The sequence below is a fragment of the Lathyrus oleraceus genome, chromosome 6, assembly GCF_024323335.1.
Source record: "Lathyrus oleraceus cultivar Zhongwan6 chromosome 6, CAAS_Psat_ZW6_1.0, whole genome shotgun sequence".
In the NCBI taxonomy this organism is placed as follows: Eukaryota; Viridiplantae; Streptophyta; class Magnoliopsida; order Fabales; family Fabaceae; genus Lathyrus; species Lathyrus oleraceus.
This window is the reverse complement of record NC_066584.1, coordinates 428010720-428029409: the sequence shown is the minus strand read 5'-3', so window position 1 is coordinate 428029409 and position 18690 is coordinate 428010720. Positions and strand designations below refer to the sequence as shown.

The following is an 18690-nucleotide window of genomic DNA, read 5'->3' as shown; positions in this document are numbered from 1 at the left end:
AGGCTGGCTTCGACGTGAGCGAGTTGATCGAGAAGTTGACCTTTTGACGTTTCATATTTCGGCTAGTTCTCTTGTCATTACTCATGACTTCATACGTGATGATGACTTTTTTCGGCCGCGCGATTTCCAAGACACTCAACCATCATTAGCATTCATCCCTGGATTGTGTGATCTCAACCGAAACCCACTAACTTTTCTGATTACTTCCTAGCCAGCCACTTGTCAAACACCTACTGCTCGACTGTTCACCTCACTGGCTTATAAAGAGTATCTTCTCCTTCTTTACACATTCTTCTGCTTCCATACTTGTGTATCCTCTTGCTTAAACCTTAGGCATACTTCTGTGTTGCACTTTCTCACACAACATTTGGAAAAAAACCTCAAATATTTGCTTCATTTCCCCAATGGCTTCCTCATCTCTCCCGAAAGAAACAGTCTCTTACGGTACTGGTCACAACCTCACCGCCTTCAAGCTTACTGCTAAAGAAGGGATGAAAAGCATTCCTCAACCTTCATCATCTGATGAAGCCATTCTCAAGAACTGGCAAAACTAGTTGGCGATCCCGTTCGTGGTGGACAAAAAGCTATTGGCTTTCCACGGTCCCCTTGTTGATACCAAAATTTCCCCAACAAAGGTCGCACCCTTCTTTCCTAGGTATAAACCCGCTATGCCTCCTGCTTTCGACAGATCTGTCACACTTTATGTCAGGTTCATGAGGCAAAAGCTAGAGTTTTTCGCTCCATGCCCACTCCTGGCAACAAGAAGTATTTGGTGTGGCTTAATAAGGTCCAACGCAAACGTCAAGACCAGTGGAGGAGTGCTGGGATTTTCGACCTCATTCAGGTCTCGAGGTACGCCCGTCGTGTTAACCCTTGCATGTTGCTGGCATCCCTTTACTTATGGAAAGGTTCGGCCAACACCTTCCAGCTGCCATGTGGGATGTTGATACCCACTCTCTTCGACGTGGTGGCGATTACCGGCCTTTCACCCTTGGGAGATACTTTCGACCCAACTCTTTCGACGGAGAATACCTTCACATTTGGCCGGGCCAGCCTCCTGAACTATATCGAAGACCACCACGACAAAAACTCTGTCGAAGTGTCTGACAAATAGCACATCGCTTTCCTCACCTTGTGGCTCTCTTATTATGTCTTCTGTCCAGGATCCCTGCAGATAGCCAAGAGTTATATTGCTCTGGCGATCCAGATACACGAGGGTCGACAAGTCTCATTGGGCAAACTACTGCTGGCTTCTTTGTATCAAGCCCTGAGGTTGGAAACCTTGAAGTTGAAACTCCTCGCCAACACCCCTAAAACCCTGAACTTGTCGGGTCCTTTGTGGCTCCTGCAACATTGGCTAAACGCCACCTTCGAATATCAGTTGGGATATACCACATTGGAGCGTCTTATGCGACTGAACAAATATTGACCAATCGAAGGGGCCAGGCCGACTTTGATAACTTGTCAAGAAATTCCAAACACCAGCATCTTCATGAAATATCTAAACATGTTCATTGAAACGGACAAGTTCGCTCCAGGTGTGGCGCCGTTTGCTGACAGGAATTTTGGCCATAAATGGTTTAAGGATCCCTTTCCTGGTAGCTCTCCCCAAACTGCAGCTTAGTCGAATGCTATATGGAGAGCTTTTTTTGACTCCAACCTTGCTGTCCTAAAGGATTGAACCAGGGTCGAAGGGATTTGGCTTCATGAGCCACCAGTCGAACCTTGTAGCTCGTCAACTTGGCCTAAGCCAAATGGTCCCAAAGCCTCTGGTATCTGATGATACCTACATCATTTGGTTTGGTCGATCATTAACAGTTGATGATCACAAGGTATGTCTTTGTTTCTGTCGATCCAACAACCGTTATGAACTTCCGGTTTTTTGATTCCAACAATCTTTTCTGACGACCACTGAGTTCGATGACTGGTGGAACTCTTATTACAATCATGCCTTTGCCAGCGACTAGTTCCTCCAGAACATGGTCGATACGCTCTCCACCCTCGCTGGTGACATACAGCCTCCGCCTTTGTCCTTCATTGCTCCCGACCCAAAAATCCAAAAGCATGTTATCGACGAAGCCCCTAAAAAGGTACCTGTACACCAACTTAATTTCATTTATTTGGTGTTCTGCCAATCTGACAGGTTTTGTTTTTTTCTATTAGGGTCGAAAGAGGGTCGCTGAACCGCATGTGGCGAAACCTCTGAAAAAGCAACAGGTGTCTTCGACCCCGCCTCCACAGGTATGACCCATTCTTCTTGTGAAATAGTTTTCTGCTAAGACTTTTTACCAACTCTTTATATGTCTCCATATCCAGGTATCTGAAGAAGCGGCTATGGCGGACGACGAAGACTCAAACGGGAGTGCATACTCCCATATTTTCTCTCCATCAAAAGCCCCGCCCAGACTCCACCTACCCCTAAGCGGAGGAAGAAGGCTCCGGCCCAGAAAACTCCGACCAAGGTGGCTCATAGGGCTTCCCCGACAATCCAAAAAGACGTCGAAGAGGTTCTCACCCCCCAGGATTCAGAAAGGACTCCTACTACTTCGCCTCCCATCGATCTCCAGGTATTTGCCCACACTTCTCTCATTATACATGTGTTTCTTTTTACTTTGTGATCTAACACTTGTATCTTTCAGGGACCAGTGGGCTCCCCGATTGAGGTCGAAGTCGAGGTCAGGGATTCGACCGAACATCCCCCACTAATGTTGCCTTAAGCCCCCAACAACAAGCTGAGTTTCAAAATGATTCCCATGCGACCTCTCAACCTCCTGCCTCTCCGCCACCTCCTGATGCGAACGTGGCTGACGAAAATGCAACAACCAGTCTTCTGATCCCGGATGACATAAGGCTAATCAAACACTGGAATCCTGTAGAGGCCTTAAGAAAGCTGCAACAAATTTGTCGATTGTCGATTGACACACCACCTCCATCAACTGATATAGGTGATTCCTCAGAGCTTCATGTTGAGGTTGTCTTCATCCTTCAGTAGCTGAAGGCGTCACTCTGCGATGATGGATTTCTAGATGCTCTTAGAAATAATTGGGAGGTCGCTTGTGATATCTTCAAATTTATCGACTCCCTGGCCCTTCGCGACCTTCCAGCCTCAATGGTGAAGTATTTTGTCGAGTTCGAGTCTTTCTTTACTCAATTCACCAAGGACTTGAACCTCTGACAAAATGTTGACTTCTAAATAAACATGAAACTCAACGAGGCGAAGATCAAATGGGATTCCAATGAGGCTTGTGAACGGGAGCTTGATGAGTTTGAACACAAGAAAGAATAGCGTCTCCGTAAGTGGGAAGTCTTCGATTAGCAAATCTCTGATTACCAAGCTCAAATTGTGGAGCTTCACAAAAAGATTGCTGAAGTGGAAGTGCAGAAGGCTTCTCTGGAGATAGTTGAGGGGATCCATGAGCAGGAGGCAATCGACAGTGAGGTCATGAGAGGAATATCTCATGGGGAGAGAGCTCTCAAAATCGAGGCTGACATAAAGTATCTACGCGGGAAGAAAATCTCTCTGGATAATAATATTAAGCATGAGATGACCGCATTTGAGGATTTCAAATCTAGGTTCCCCATTTAAATCTTTCTTCAATTTTTATAGGTTTGTCGACCATATTTGTAATGTCCTCCTGGGACAATTTCTCAAAATTCAATGAAACTTATGTTTGGATCTGGATTTTCAGTAGCATAGGTTTATACTTCTTCAAATATTTTCCATTTACTCTTAAGACCCTTTTATCCCCACCAAGTTCTTTGATTTCATACGCATTGTTACTGTATGTTCGAGTTACTCAAAATGGTCCTTCCCACTTTGGTGGCCATTTACCTAGGGTTCGATCTCGACGATCCATAGGCAAGATTACTTTCCAAATGTAATCATTAACAACCAAGGTTTTTTCCTTTATTTTTCTATTGTATACCTTGGCTACGCATTCCTTTTGCTGGATCAACATTTCGACCGCATCCAATCTTTCTTTGTCTAAATCAGTCAACTCGTCGAACATCATGTTCCAGCATTGCTCTGACTGAAAATCATTCTGACGCTGGACCCTGACAGAATGTAAGCATATCTCCACCGACAATATGGCATCGTGACCAAATGTTAGTTGAAATGGCGTCGACTTCGTCGCCTCTTACGTTCGACATGCCCATAGAATTTGGTCCAAAGTCTTGTGCCAATTATTTGGCTCTTTACAAACGTGCTTATTAATCAAACTTATTATTACTTTGTTGGCCGCTTCTACTTAGTCATTTGTTTGTGCATAGTAGGGTGTAGAGGTAACCAATCTGAAACTCGTCTCGCCGACAAATTCCTGCATCTTTTGTCCCACGAATACTGACCCTTGATCCGTAGTAATGGTCTATGGGATACCAAACCTATACACGACATGTCTCTGAATGAATTCGATCACCGCCTCTTGGTCCACCTTTACCAGAGGGATAACTTCGACCCACTTGGTGAAATAGTCTATCCCGACTAGGATAAACTTATGTTGCTTCGACGAGGCCGGTCGAATTTCTCCAATGATGTCTCAAGCCCATCCCCTAAAAGGCCATGGTTTAATGATATCATGCAACTCGCTTGCTAGCATATGTTGAATACCCGCGTGTCTTTGACATTCTTGGCATCCTTTGGCAAACTCGATGCAATCCTTCAACATGATGGGCCAGTAAACTCCTTGTCGGAACAACAACCATTTCATCTTATGGCCTGCTTGGTGGAAGCCACAGACTCCACTGTGGACTTCGTATATGGCTAAGTACGCTTCGGTATCTCCCAGGCATTTGAGTAGTAACCCTTCTGGTGTCTTCTTTAGCAATTCGTTTCCTGACCACACGTAGCTCAAAGCCCTATATTTGGTTTTCCTGTCAGTACTTCCGACTGGATTCTCCAAATATTCGATAATTGACTTTCTCCAGTCTGACGGTGTCGAACCGTTGATAGTAAAAACTCCATGTTCACATGCCTATTTGACTTCACGGGTTTCTTGACACTCTTCATCGGGCTCCCCGCCAAGACTGACGTTCTCGTCGAGGACGTCTTCTGTTGGGGGCGTACTTGACACCATTTTTCCTCGAACCTCGATCATATCTTGTAACTTCGACTTAGACATCTTATACCCCGAAGCGACTTGGGCCAGCTCGTTGGCCTCTTGGTTCTCGCCTCTGGGCACATGTCTTATGTCTGCAACTTCGAAATGTTCTAGTAATCGTGTTGCAGTCACAAAATATTTCAGCAGACTCCCTTTGATGCACTTATATTCGCGTGTGACTTGCTTTATTATCAACTCTGAGTCTTCCCTTACTTTGATTCGACTGGCCCCCATTCCTTTCAAAAGCTGAAGACCGACTATTAAGGCCTCGTATTCGAGTTTGTTGTTAGAAGACTTTTCCCTGATCTTGTACTTAAACTTCGTCGGACCCACCTGAGGGGATACTATCAATACCCCGACTCCTGTTCCGTCTTTGTGACTCGATCCATCAAAATATAGACGCCATGGTGTGGTGTCGACCATATTCAAGGGTGATTCGACCATGACATGATCCACTATAAAATCCGTCTTGATCTGGCCTTTCATGGCTTTTAAAGGCTTTAAAGTTAGAGAAACTATGTCAACGCCAATGCCCATTTCCCAATTCTACTATGTAGAATATGCTTAGACAACATATGTTTAATAATATCTTAATGAGACGAAACATAAACATCAACTGGTTTAATATATTGTTTTAATTTCATACAAGCAAAGTACAAACACATACATAGTTTTTCTATGAGACTGTACCTAGTTTCAGCATCTACCAACATTCTACTGAGGTAATATATAGGCCTTTCGACACCATTACAATCCTCTTGGGCTAACATGCTCCATATAGTTGTATCAGATGCAGCAATATATAAACTCATACTTTTATTTCTATTGGGGGGAAACAGGATATGAGGCTTAGTAAGATACCCCTTGATCGCGTCAAAAGCCTTTTGTTGTTCAGGGCCGTAGTGAAAATCACTTTCCTTCTTAATTTTAAGTAGCGGCGAAAACACCTTTGTGCTTACCACTTAGATTCGAGATGAACCTTCTTAAGAAGTTTATTTTCCCCAACAAAGACTGGAGTTGTTTCTTTGTAGATGGGCTTTTGAGGTCTAAGATCGCCTTCGTCTTGTTCTGATTGATCTCTATATCTCGTTTGTGTACCACAAATCCCAGGAAGTCACCTGCGTGAACCCCGAAAGCACACTTCAATGGATTCATTTTCAATCCATATTTCCTCATTCTATCAAACGAGCATCGAAGGTGATCCAGGTGTCCTTCTTGAGATGACGATTTCACCACGATGTCATTGATATATACCTGCATGAACTTCTTATTGAAGTCATGAAAGATGGCATTCATGGCCCTTTGGTAAGTTGCTCCTGCGTTTTTTAAACCAAACGGCATGACGACCCACTCGTATGTCCCTAGCGTACCTGGGCATCGAAACGCTGACTTGGGGACATCCTCTTCGGTAATGAGAATCTGATTGTAGCCGGAGTATCCATCAAGTAGGCTCAGATACTCAAAGACTGCGGCCGAGTCGACCAACATTTCCATCACTGGCATCGAATATTCATCCTTTGGTGTGGCGTTGTTTAGATCTCTGAAATCTATACAAATCCTAAGAGTTCTGTTTTTCTTGATGACAAACATTATGTTATCCCGCCATTCGATGTACCTTGCCATTCTTATGAAACAAATTTTTAGGAGTCTTTCAATTTCTTGATTGATCTTCGAAGTAACATTCGGAGCAAACCGTCGAGGGTGTTGCTTCACCGACTTCTTCCAGGTTGGATAGGCAGTCGGTGTTCTACTACGCTTCGATCCAAACCTGGCATTTAGTCATAATCCCAAGCAAGACAGTCCTTGTATTTGGTCAATACCTTGACTAGTTTTACCTTCATCTCTGACCCCACCTTAGTACTTATGTAGGTTGGTCTTTTTGTGGTTCCATTTCCCAAGTTGATCTCTTCGAGAGGATCTTTACTTGCATCTTCTGGGACTCATTTTGTGGGTTCTTTTCGAACCTCAAAGGCTCATTGTCATAGATACAATCAAGCCTCCGGCTTTCTGAAGCTGTTGTCTGGTCTAGTCGACCATCATCTAGACCTTCGACCTCACATGCCAAATTCTGGAGTCTCTTCCTTTCCAGAATTGACTTCCTCTTGTTTTCAGCCAAATAGGCCAAAATTCAAGCCAGGCTTTATGACTCAGCAGTCATCTTTGTCGACTGCTAGCCACCCCGTAGGTGGAATTCCTATCTCTGTTCCTGTGTCTTCCTCGTTATCCCAAATGAAACCATGATCAGGGTCCAAGTTCAGAATTCGACCAGTATTTACAGAAGTATAGGATCCCAATTCATCATCACATGGCGCTATATTCGCCAAATGTTGGTCAGACGACCTCTTGGAACCCCTGTCATCGACCCGATAATAGCTTCGGTCGACTTCAATATTCTCTATGATGCCATCTTTTCTCCAAATTATAAGCCTTTGATGGACCGTTGAGGGAACAACCCCTATCCCATGAATCCGTTCTCGACCCAGGAGTAAGTTGAAGTTGGATTTTGAATCTATTACCATGAACAATGTTGAACGTGGTGTCGTGCCTACCGCGAGGTCGACCTGAACCACCCCCATTATATTGCTGGTTTTCCCTTCATAATTTGAAAGGACCATGTTGTGCTGTCGGAGATCTTCATCAACCTTTCCCATTTTCTTGAACATAGTATAGGGAATTAGATTATTCACCGCCATTCCATCCACCTTAGCCCTGATGAGCAATGGTTTTAAATGGTACATCATCCCAGGATTGGGCCTTTCAAACATTGCTTTATGCTCTTCTACCACGCCACTATTCATGACATAGTAGCCTAAAGGATTTCCTCCATTTGTTTCATCTGGTACAAAGTCTCCCTCTGTTTCAGAAACTTCAGATACCATGTTGTATTCGGATGGTAGTACCGATACAATGCCATAATTTACGACGAAATCATCACCATAGACATCGTCGTTGTTTTCGTCGTACATATCCCCGTCGAATTCCTCATCATATTGAGGAGAATATTCAGGCTCTTCTTCCTCCGGTTGGGGAGAGTACTCTGGCTCCTCCTCCTTCGATTTTTCCTCGCTTCATGGTTGTCCCTCGATCTCTGACGAACATTCCACGTTCTGAGTAGCTATCACCGCCTTCTTTCCCATTGAGTCGACGATCATGGCCACTGTCTGATTGGCCACCATTTTTGCAAGTCCTTTGACCTTTAACATCTGTTCCTTTTGTCCAGCAGTCTCTGAAAACTTCGACTATGAAATGGTAACGTCTTTCCCAACTTTTTTATTTCACTAGTGGCGTCTCCACTGTGTCCTTGTCATAGGATTATTTCCTTTGTAGTTAGGAGATATTGTGTAGCCTCTCCTCTTCTCTGGAGACGTTGCCTCTTTTTCCAACACCCTCCATTTTGGCTTCTTGCCCCCTTCTGATTGACAGATTCTATCCATTTCTCCTGTGGAACATCAATTGAAGGAATGAATGTCTTCGGGCGGGGACGTTGAAATTTTCTTATGTACTCTTCGTTCCGTCGAGGTGCTTTGTGCCTTTCGAACACGAATCGTGCGACAACAAGCTTTTCCTTATTCACAACCTTGTTGTCGGCCTCCAGTCTTTCGGCGGTTTTCTCATCGAATACCACGCTGCACTTTGGGCATAACATAGCCTTTGATCCCTTTTCCTTGCACTTCTCCTGGAAGTCAGACAAACTTTCTCCAGGTTGGGGATAGGCAGACTTGGGCCTTCTTTGGTCTTTGACTCCGAAATCTTTAGTAGTTTCGACCATCATTACTTTAAATGATTCAGATAACGAGGTTGCATTGAGAACCTCAGTGAGACCATCAGTAGTCTCCACCATCATGCACTCTAGAGGCTCTGCATACAATGCCTCTTCCACCTTCAAAGGCTCAGAATCCACCTGTATTTTTGGCCTTTTGCCAAACTGAAGCCTTCCTTCTTTCATAGCTTTCTGCACCAAATCCCTGAAAAGAACACATTGGTGAGTTTTGTGACCAAGGAAATTATGACATTTACAAAATCCATTTTTCTTCTTCGGTTCTAGAGGAGGGTCTTTTAAACCCTAAGGGACGATAATTTGTCCATCTTTTACCAATAGATCAAAGATCTCGTCGCATTTAGACATGTCGAATGTATATGTCTTAGCGACGTATTTGTCTGTTATCTCTGGTTCGATAGGGTTTTTCCCATTTGATGGTTTCAAAACCTTGCACACATATGGAGGTCCGGGCTTAAGTTTCTCCACGTTAACCTCACTTCTGTCGACTATATCTTCGTCGTCGGAAGAGCCTCCTTCGACTGCGATGTAGGACATTTTTTCTTTTTTATGATATCGACTTGCCTTAGACTTTTCGGCTTTCAAGTGTTCAATACGTCGAACCCTATTGGCCAATTGGGCCATATCCCTAAGATACTGGGTATCCAGCTTCTTCCTTATAGAATAATCTAGACCCCCAGCCACCATCTCGACTAGTTCGTGTTCAGGGACTTGAGTAAAGTGTCGCACCTTCAATAGTCTAAACCTATTCAGGTACTGATCAATTGACTCGGCGACCTTTCGCTTAACGCTAGTGTAACACCTCAAAATTTGCCCTCCTCTCTTGGGACTAGCTTAACATATTGCATATCATTTTTTAGGTCATTAGGCATTGCATATTTGCATATCATATGGCAACATTGAGCAAGTCATCCTCCTAAGTCTTGATCAGAAGATAAAGAGGTTAAGATGCAAGTTGAGGGTTTCATGAATTGATCATTGACCATCTGAGGATGTGTGATTCAAATTAGGGTTTCATGGTTCCTCAAAGAGGTTGAGCTTTATCTTGGTTGCAATGGTACATCATCATCATCATGGTCTTGTCATCACCAAGAGATTCATTGAGCTTGATCAGATTCCTTGAGATTAGGGTTTTGACCTCTGGTCAACCCTAATCATCTGCATGGTGCCAATCAGGGTTTGTCAAGGAGATGGGGTCTATGTGGATATGAGGATCATTTTATGGTTATACTGAGCTTATGGAAGCTAGGGTTTCATCATTGAGCCATTTCATCAGGAGTTTGAAGCTCAAGTTTATCAATCAAGCTGAAATTCATCTATCAGTCAAAAAAGTCAATTGTGGTCAACTGTGCCTGAATTCATGGATTTGGAGGAGGGAGAGGGTTAAAGACACTTCATTCATGTCCAAACAAGTTTCATTTGACATTTCAAACATCAAGAATGAAGAAAATAAAGTCAGACGGAAACTTTCCAAAAATAGAAAGTGACTTGTAATTCAAATTTGCCAAAAATGGAAAGTTTTTCTCCTCAAAATTACATGTCCGAAAATTCTTCAAATGAAATTTTATCCAACATGAAAGTTGTAGATCTTTCTCTCACCTTTCCAAAAAGTCCAAGAACATGGATTTCTCATGTGTGGTTGGCAAGTTATGGATTGATCATTGTCTAAAAAAGTTGAATTTCAAAGTGGCATGACTTTTGATTCACAAGGCCAAATGGAGTGAGGTTTCTTTGAGAAAAATTCTTTTGATGTTCTCTATCCAAAACAAGAATTACATGTCATGAAAACTCATCACACAAAAAGTCCATTTTTCAAGTGGACCAATTTTGAAAAAGGGAGGGAAAAAGGTGATTTTGAGAATTAAGCCTTGTTTTCACATGATTCCACTTGCAATAGCTCACAAATGCCATTTGAAACTTGCTGCAACCAGAAATTCTACTGTTACATTGGGTTTGCATAAGTGAGGGTGGATTGGCTAATTACCATTTAGCATAAAAGTGCATTTTCACTAATCACTCACATTTGGCTAAACTTGATTAACAAAATGGATTAGTGCATCATATAAATGGTTAATCATAACTGTTTTTGGGATTAACATTCATTCATCTCAGATCTAGATCCAAAATTGCACAATTCTCTCAACTTTTCATCTTCACTTTTTTGCAATTTCTTCACAAGCCTAGCCAAGATCTTCATTGTTTCATCATCTACAATCATTGTTGAAGCTGATTGAAGCAAGGATTCTTCACATTCAAGCAAAATCAAGGACTGTTAAAGTGAGATGCAACAATGGCAAGTGGAGATTTCATCAAGATCGTGCGTAATTGAGCAACAAACCTTGTTCCATTCATCTTCCACATCATCATAGCACATCTGTTTTGCAATTCCAAGGCCAAAAACATGCAAATTCGCAACTGTCTTCAAATTAAGGTCATATTTCGACTTCAATGATTCTTGAAATTGTTTGATGCTTCTTGTAGATCTTTCTTAGTAGATCATTCTGCAATTTGAACCACTAAATTTGGTTGAGAAACAAGGAAGTTATGATGATTTGAAGTTTTGTGCTCAAATATGTTTTGATTCGAATCTCTTAAATTAGGATGAATTAGGATTAATTGATGTGATATTCATGATGTATGTTGCAAGACCTTTCCATTGATATAAAGTTTGTGTGATTTGGTGGAGAGTTGTTCTTGGACATATGAAGGTGATGAACGCGTGATGAAGCTTGAAATAATTTCCAGAAAGTGTAGTTTGATCCAATTTTACGCGTACTGTACATGTTAGAGTTGTTTGCGCGCGCTTGGTTTTGAAAATGTACCGTCTTCGATTCCGTGCTGTAACATTTCACATTTTGGCTTGGCAATTAATTTTCCTTAGGCTTCATGTATTTCACCATGCTTATTTCATCATTTTTAATTTTTCTCCATGTTAATAAATTCATAACTCATTCAATAATTATCCAAATTGCATGAAAGTTTTTGTGCCATAATCCTTGTGATCTCTACAATTTAATGAACATTTTTGCAAAAATTGTGCACGTGTAAATTTTGGAATGGCCTAGGGTTTGTTTGGATGTATCATTTGTCGCACATTGCTTGGTATTTTGCTCATGAAATGATGATACCTAATTGGAAATTCCTGAAATTTTGCATGCTTATTCTGAAGACCTAAATGAACATTTTGGCTTTGAGTTTGCTATTTTATCATTCCTGGATTGTGAGATATGATCATTTGAACCTAGGTGTGACAATTTGTGTCACACCATTTCTTGTGCAACTTCATGATTTTTGTTACCATGCCATATGAACTTGAAATGGTCTGAATTTTTGCATTTTGATACTCCTGGATGTTAGGTTAACTTGTGAATTTTTCTGGAAATTTTGAGTGCATTTCCTATTTGTTTGAGAATTTCCTTTCTGTTTGGCCAAATGTGGACCTTTTGTGAGTCATGATTTTAAATGTTTTGTGAAATTCTGGATATGTATTGGATAGACTTGAAATTTTGTGGAGTGATTATAGACACATTGAAGTTTGCCATGGTTTTAGTTTGGTGCATTTATCATGTTCCTACACTGTTTTATGCTTGCTTGTAGTTGATGCTTGATTTAGTGCCATGTTTGGACTTGTATGAGCATGCCTTAACTTGATGAATTTAATTGACTTGCTTCCAATTGTCTAAATGGCCTGAAATTTGGTATGATGATTGTGTATTGAATTCTGTTTAGCCATGAATTTTCTGGAGATTTATTGAATTGTTTTGGATTGAGTTTGGATTGATGCATTCTGTTTGGTCCAATGAGCTTCTAGATTGCATGTTTTGCACTATTTCTTTCATGAAATGATCTTGGTGAATGATATGAGAATGAGACCAATTGGACATGATTCTAAATTGATTGAACTTGATTTTTGATAATTTTCATGTTCTGTTTTGGGTTTTTCCTCCCCTTTGGACCCTAGGCTTTGTCCTAGGGTTTTGCTTCTTATGTTTGGATTGTGTTTCAGGACAAAAGGCAAATGGAATGGAGGAAGTAATGCACTTGGTTTGAGTTGCTCATGTGAATGATGTTGATTAACATTAATTTTGTTTTGTAGGTGGTGTCTAATTCATTTGTGTTGAGCATTGGCTTATGCTTTGCTTGATGCATTGCTTGTGTACAGTTAATTTTTAACTTGTCTGTTTAACTGTTTGAGCTGTGTACTGACTGAATTAGATTGATTTCAGGTACCTTAGTTGCTCTAGTTCATTTTGAACTTGCTTGTGTTGCTGCTTGGTTGTGTAAACCAATTGAGGTAGAATTTCTTTTCTCCATGTAGTCTGGAAGACCTGGCCTGTTACTTGGCCAGGCACTTGTCTGAAGTCCTCCTTAAGAGGCAATGTTTGTGCTTGTTTATCTTTGTCCCAAAGCAGGAAAAGACCTTGAATAAGGCAATTGGCAGACACAAGAGATGTGCAACTCATCTCCTGCTCTTCTGTTGAGTCATCCCTTGGCTCACATTACATGTTGACGCCTTGAGGATAATAACCCAAGATCCTTGTACAGTTGTACAGTTGAGTCAGTGTCATAAGTGTAGAAGGGTTCCCACTTTCTGGACCCACACTTCTTTGTCTGAAGCTCTCCCTGGCCAGGGATAAGAGCTGTGAGGCACACCCCTCACTTCCACTTCATCTGGCTTCACCCTGACTCTCAATGTCAAGGTTAAGAGCTAACATCACCTGATACAGTTGGTTTGCTTTTGCAGCCTAACCCTTTGTTTGAGCCCACTTTGTCTGGATATAGTGTGTGCTAATTGTGAATGTTTGCTTTGTTCTGATTATGCTTGCATGCTTTGCTTTGCCTGTTTAGGATTAACTTGCTGCCTGAGCAAGATAGGTAGCCAACCTTAACTTAGGGATGATATGCATGATAACATCTAGGCTCGAGTCATAGTCTCCCTAGTTGTGTCTCCCTCTGTATCTGGTTAGGCTAGTCTTTCTCCCGTTCAGGGGAACTACGTTGCCCTGATCCTCATACCAGATGAGGTACGTAGGCAGGAGGTCGTACGAGATCTCTACGGGCACCCTTTTCTTTTTTTGAGTGTGTTGTGCTTGACAACTATCAGGCTCGAGTTCCCGACTCCCTGTTAGTCTGTGTGTTCACCCTTCTTGGTGTTTGCTTGACAGTTGCTAGGCTCGAGTTCCCGACTCCTTAGTAGCTTGTTGCTTGTTTGTTCTTGTGTGTGTAGGAGATGGATGTAAGTCCAGCCATTGGCATTCCGTATCCTATTGTTGTGTGCTTGGAGTCCGGTATAAGTCCATCAAGTGGCATCTGGTTTCCAGTGTGGGTTTGTTTGGTTCGGAAGCTGATGTAAGTCCAGCGATTGGCGTTCGGGTTCCAGGTTTGCCTGTGTTTGTGTGTGTCTTGTTTGGCGTGCGTGAGCCGAACTACGACAACTCTGATTCTCGTTCCAGACGAGATACGTAGGCATAGTGTCGCATCCTGCGAAAAATCAACCGGCGAGCTAAAAATAAAAACACACAGAGCCGCCACTGCGCGTTATTTATCCCAAGATATGGAAAGGAAACGCTCAGAGAAACCTGGAAAGGAAATGGTCTTGCGACTAGAGAGAAAGGGTAAGGGAGTCGGTTACGCAAGGGGAAGGTATTAGCACCCCTCACGTCCGTCGTACTCGACGGGATCCACGTCCTAGAATAAAGAAAAGGTTGCTAAACATCACACACACACAAGGGAACGCAGGTGGGGTTAGGAGAAACGGGCTCGATAAGGTATCGCACCTTATGCCTACATATCTTGTCTGGAACAAGAATCAGAGCCTCTGTAGTTCGGCTTACGCACGCCAAACAACACAAAACACACAAACAAGCAAGGGTGGCAAACATGGAGCCCGACAACCACTGGATGGAATTACGTCGGCATCCGAACCAAAACACAATCAAAAGGGCAAACGAGGAGCCCGACAGCCAATCATTGGGCTTACGTCGGCATCCGAGCCAAGCACACAATCAAAAGGGCAAACGTGGAGCCCGACAGCCAATCCTGGACTTACATCGGCATCCGAGGCAAAACACAATCAGATAACAAGTAAACGCACGCCAAAAAAGGAAAAGGTTGCCCGGAGTGGTCTCGCACGACCACCTGCCTACATACCTTGTCTGGAACAAGGATCAGGGCGATGTAGTTCCCCTGAAAGGGACTAAATTGCTAACCAGAAACCGAGGGGAAAACACGACACTAGGGAGCTGAGACTCGAGCCTAATGTTGTCATGCATCGCTTACCCTAAGTTCGGTTTTCTATCCTACTTGCATAAGCAAACTAACCTAACCAGGAAAGAAGCTAGCACACAAGCATACAACATATATCAAATGAGAACAGGCATCTCAAACAAGCATGTCAATCAGAGATTCACAGAGCACGCACTATAGCCAAAACAAGGGGCTCACACAATAGGTTTGACTGCCTCAGCAAGTCGTCTGTACGGGCTGTGTTTGCTCTTAACCTTGCCATTACGAGGCTAAGGTGAAGCAGATGAAAGGATGAAGTGAGGATCAGACCTCACAGCTCTTATCCCTAACCAGGGAGAGCTTCTGACAAATGAGCATGGGTCCAGAATGGGGGAACCCTTTTATACTCGATGACTCAGACACAATGTGTACTGCACAGATCTTGGGCTAGGATCTCAATGCTACAACCATGTAATGGGAGCAAGGAGAAGACTCAACTGAATAGTGGGGGGTAGGCTGCATACCCCTACCTTCCACCAATTGCCTTATTTAAAGGACTTTCACCTGCTTGGGCTTAAAAATAAACAACCACAATCATTGCCTCTTAAGGAGGACTTCAGACATTTATTTGCCCGGCCCGGTAACAGCCGGGTCTCCAGACTACATGAAGTTAGAGAGTTATACCTCTATGCAAGTTGCTTAAGCAAAGCAAAGCAAAAGTTCACAAGGAACTGAGCAACTAAAAGTACCTGGAAACAGTCAAACACAGTTAGTATTCAGACAGACAAAACCAAACAGCAAGTGTTCAATCAATCAAACTATACAAATCAATGCACAACAAAGCAAGCTCAAAGCTTAAGCCCAAGCTTCAAAACCTACAAAACAATGTTATGTTAGTGTACCAACATCAACAACATCAATTAAAATAGATTTGGATCATTCTCCATGTGCATTATGCCTTTGATCCTGAAAAATCAAGCAAACATTAGCAACTAGACCACTAGGCTAAGCCTAGGGTCCAAAGGCAATAAAAATTCCTAAACAGCAAGGTATTCACCAACCAAACTCAAATTAATGTCAAACAAGAGCAAACATCATTGGTCTCATGTTTATATCATTCATCATGTTCATGCTATACACAAAATAAGGCAAACTAGTCCAAATGAGGCACCAAGCATATAAACAGAACTATTGCATTCAAATCCACATCAAAACAAATCCAAAAATTCTCAAATTAATTACACCTAAACAGGGGGTATTCAAGGTCTACCATGTCAAATTTGAGCTCAATTGGGCAAATGGAACCATGTCAATGAAAATCAACAAAAACAGATACAATAACATGCTCCAAATCACAACATCAATACATGCAGCCACTTCAAAAATTCATAACTCAATGAGAACAAAAAAGAAATGGATGAGACCAAAACAGGAATGTCACACAATGTGTCTATTACAAGCATGCCAAATTTCATGTTTATACAATACCATATGAGCATTTCTCAATCAATCTACCAACATATGTCATACAAGCTTGCACAAATGACCACCAGAAATGAAAAATCACAATCAATTTGAAAATGCAATGTAAAATTCCACAAAAATTCACAAAGCATCTTAACATGTTAATGATTCACCATGCAAAATTTCATTTCATTCTAACAAGTATAGACCACTCAATTAAATCCAGCAAGTTGACATCAAGAGGTGTGACACAAATTGTCACACCTAAGTTCCATAATTTGCTGCTCAATGACCAGGTATCAAAAATTCATGAAATTTACATGGAAATGAGCATCAATCAGTCAAGAATCATCACAAAAATTTTCAAGAATTTATTCAACACTATGAGCATTTCATGAACCAAATGGTAGAATGTAGCAAAAATGGATACATGTGAAACAAGCCTAGGTCAAACAATATTTTTGCCATGCACAACTTTGACCAATAGGTCAAAAAATTCTACACTCAACAACAAAGTCAACACAACAATTTCCACATTTTTCTGTTTTTTCTACAATTTTTTATGAATTATTTCATGTGTTAATGATTTTTTTAACATTTTTTAGAATTAATTATAATTAACTTAAAACTACAGTGGCATTCCTGTAAATACAGAAACGCGGGGGAGGGAAACACATTATTTGAAAATTCAAAACGAATTTCAGATCAAACATCGTTTCTTCATCGTCTTCAACCCAGCCAACTCAAGAACACGCAAGTACATGGATTTCTCAAATCATCACCAAAACAAGCAAACAAATAACCGTTAGAACCGTCTGAGTACACACAACACGAATATTAACTTATTTTTGGCTAAAAGTTCCTAAATCGTGCAAATCGAAGAAGTTAGGGTTTATGTTCATATCTTAAAATCCAGATTTCTTCCTACCTAGTCATCCATTCACAAAATCAAAGGTATCACCATGCTCTACATGAAACACTCTACACAAAGCATATATCAATCGATCAAAACATGAGATTCGAATTTTCGAGTTACCGGCTATGGCAGTGCTGAATTCGACATCCTTTGCTCGCTTTTCTTCCAAACAGTCAAAGAAGGATGATGAGGAAGATGTTTGATGCGCTTGCTTCAAGTCCGGATCGCTTCTAGTGCTTGAATTCGAGTTTCGCCATTGATGAGGCACTTTTGGACAGCCACCATTTCGTATTCCTTTCTTTCCAAACTATCAAAACAGATCTAGAGGAAGGGGAATAGGGATTGAAGCAACAAAAATCACACGATTTGGTGAAGAAATGAGAGAGTTTCGATCCAATTTGCTCTTGATGAGTTCTTGAGTTTTTGAGAGAATTTGATGAGTTTTAGATCCAATCTTGGGAAATGTGTGTTCTGTTATGATTAGGAAGTGATTTGGTTTATATACATTGCACTAATCCATCACTAATCATGTAATTAACCAATTTGGCATAGTTAGTGAAAATGGCAATTTGTAAACAAGGGCAAAAATGTAAATACACTATGCCAGCTCATGCCAGCTGTTTTGACAGCTCATGCAATCTCCAAATGACACATGTGAACCATAGAAACTTGTCCCATGCTTATTGGTTGCTCCATTCTCAAATTCACATGTGAATGCAAAATGTCCAATTTTCACCATTTCATTTTTCAAACCAAAACTCAAACCATATGCTTTGGCCACAAAGTGATGATTCAAACAAGCTCAAAATGCCATTCCTGAGGTGTTGGAAAAAGTCCCATTCAAAAATTCCAATTATTTTGAGAGTTGGACAATTTTGCCCCTGGTCCAATTCAGCTGTCCAGTTGAAAAGTGACTTTTTGCCTTGGCCACTTTTGGGAAAATCCAATTATGCACCCTCAAAGTACATGTTAAATGGAGTTTGTGCATATAAAGAACTTGCAATTTGGACAAAGTATGTGGAAATTATGGCCTCCTGATTACGGGTCATTTTTGAATTTCACTGAGCCATAACTTTCCAACCATACATTGGATTTTCAAGTTCTTGGACTTTTTGGAAAGGTGAGAACAAGATCTACAACTTTCATGTTGAACAAATTTTCCTTTGAAGCTTCCTTGGACACGTGGCTTTGAGGTCCAAAACTTTCCA

General features: G+C 41.6%; 1 protein-coding gene across 1 annotated transcript; it reads right to left on the bottom strand.

Annotated features, from left to right (window-relative positions):
- Window positions 1–4973: 4973 nt before the first annotated feature.
- Window positions 4974–5636, bottom strand: LOC127096070 (uncharacterized). Its single transcript, XM_051034691.1, has one exon. It carries the CDS (start codon window positions 5634–5636, stop codon window positions 4974–4976), a length of 663 nt encoding a protein of 220 aa, XP_050890648.1.
- Between the last annotated feature and the right edge of the window lie 13054 nt (window positions 5637–18690).

Bases quoted from the DNA above. Each gene is read 5' to 3' on its own strand.
- LOC127096070 (XM_051034691.1), bottom strand. From the start codon at position 5,636: ATGGGCATTGGCGTTGACATAGTTTCTCTAACTTTAAAGCCTTTAAAA.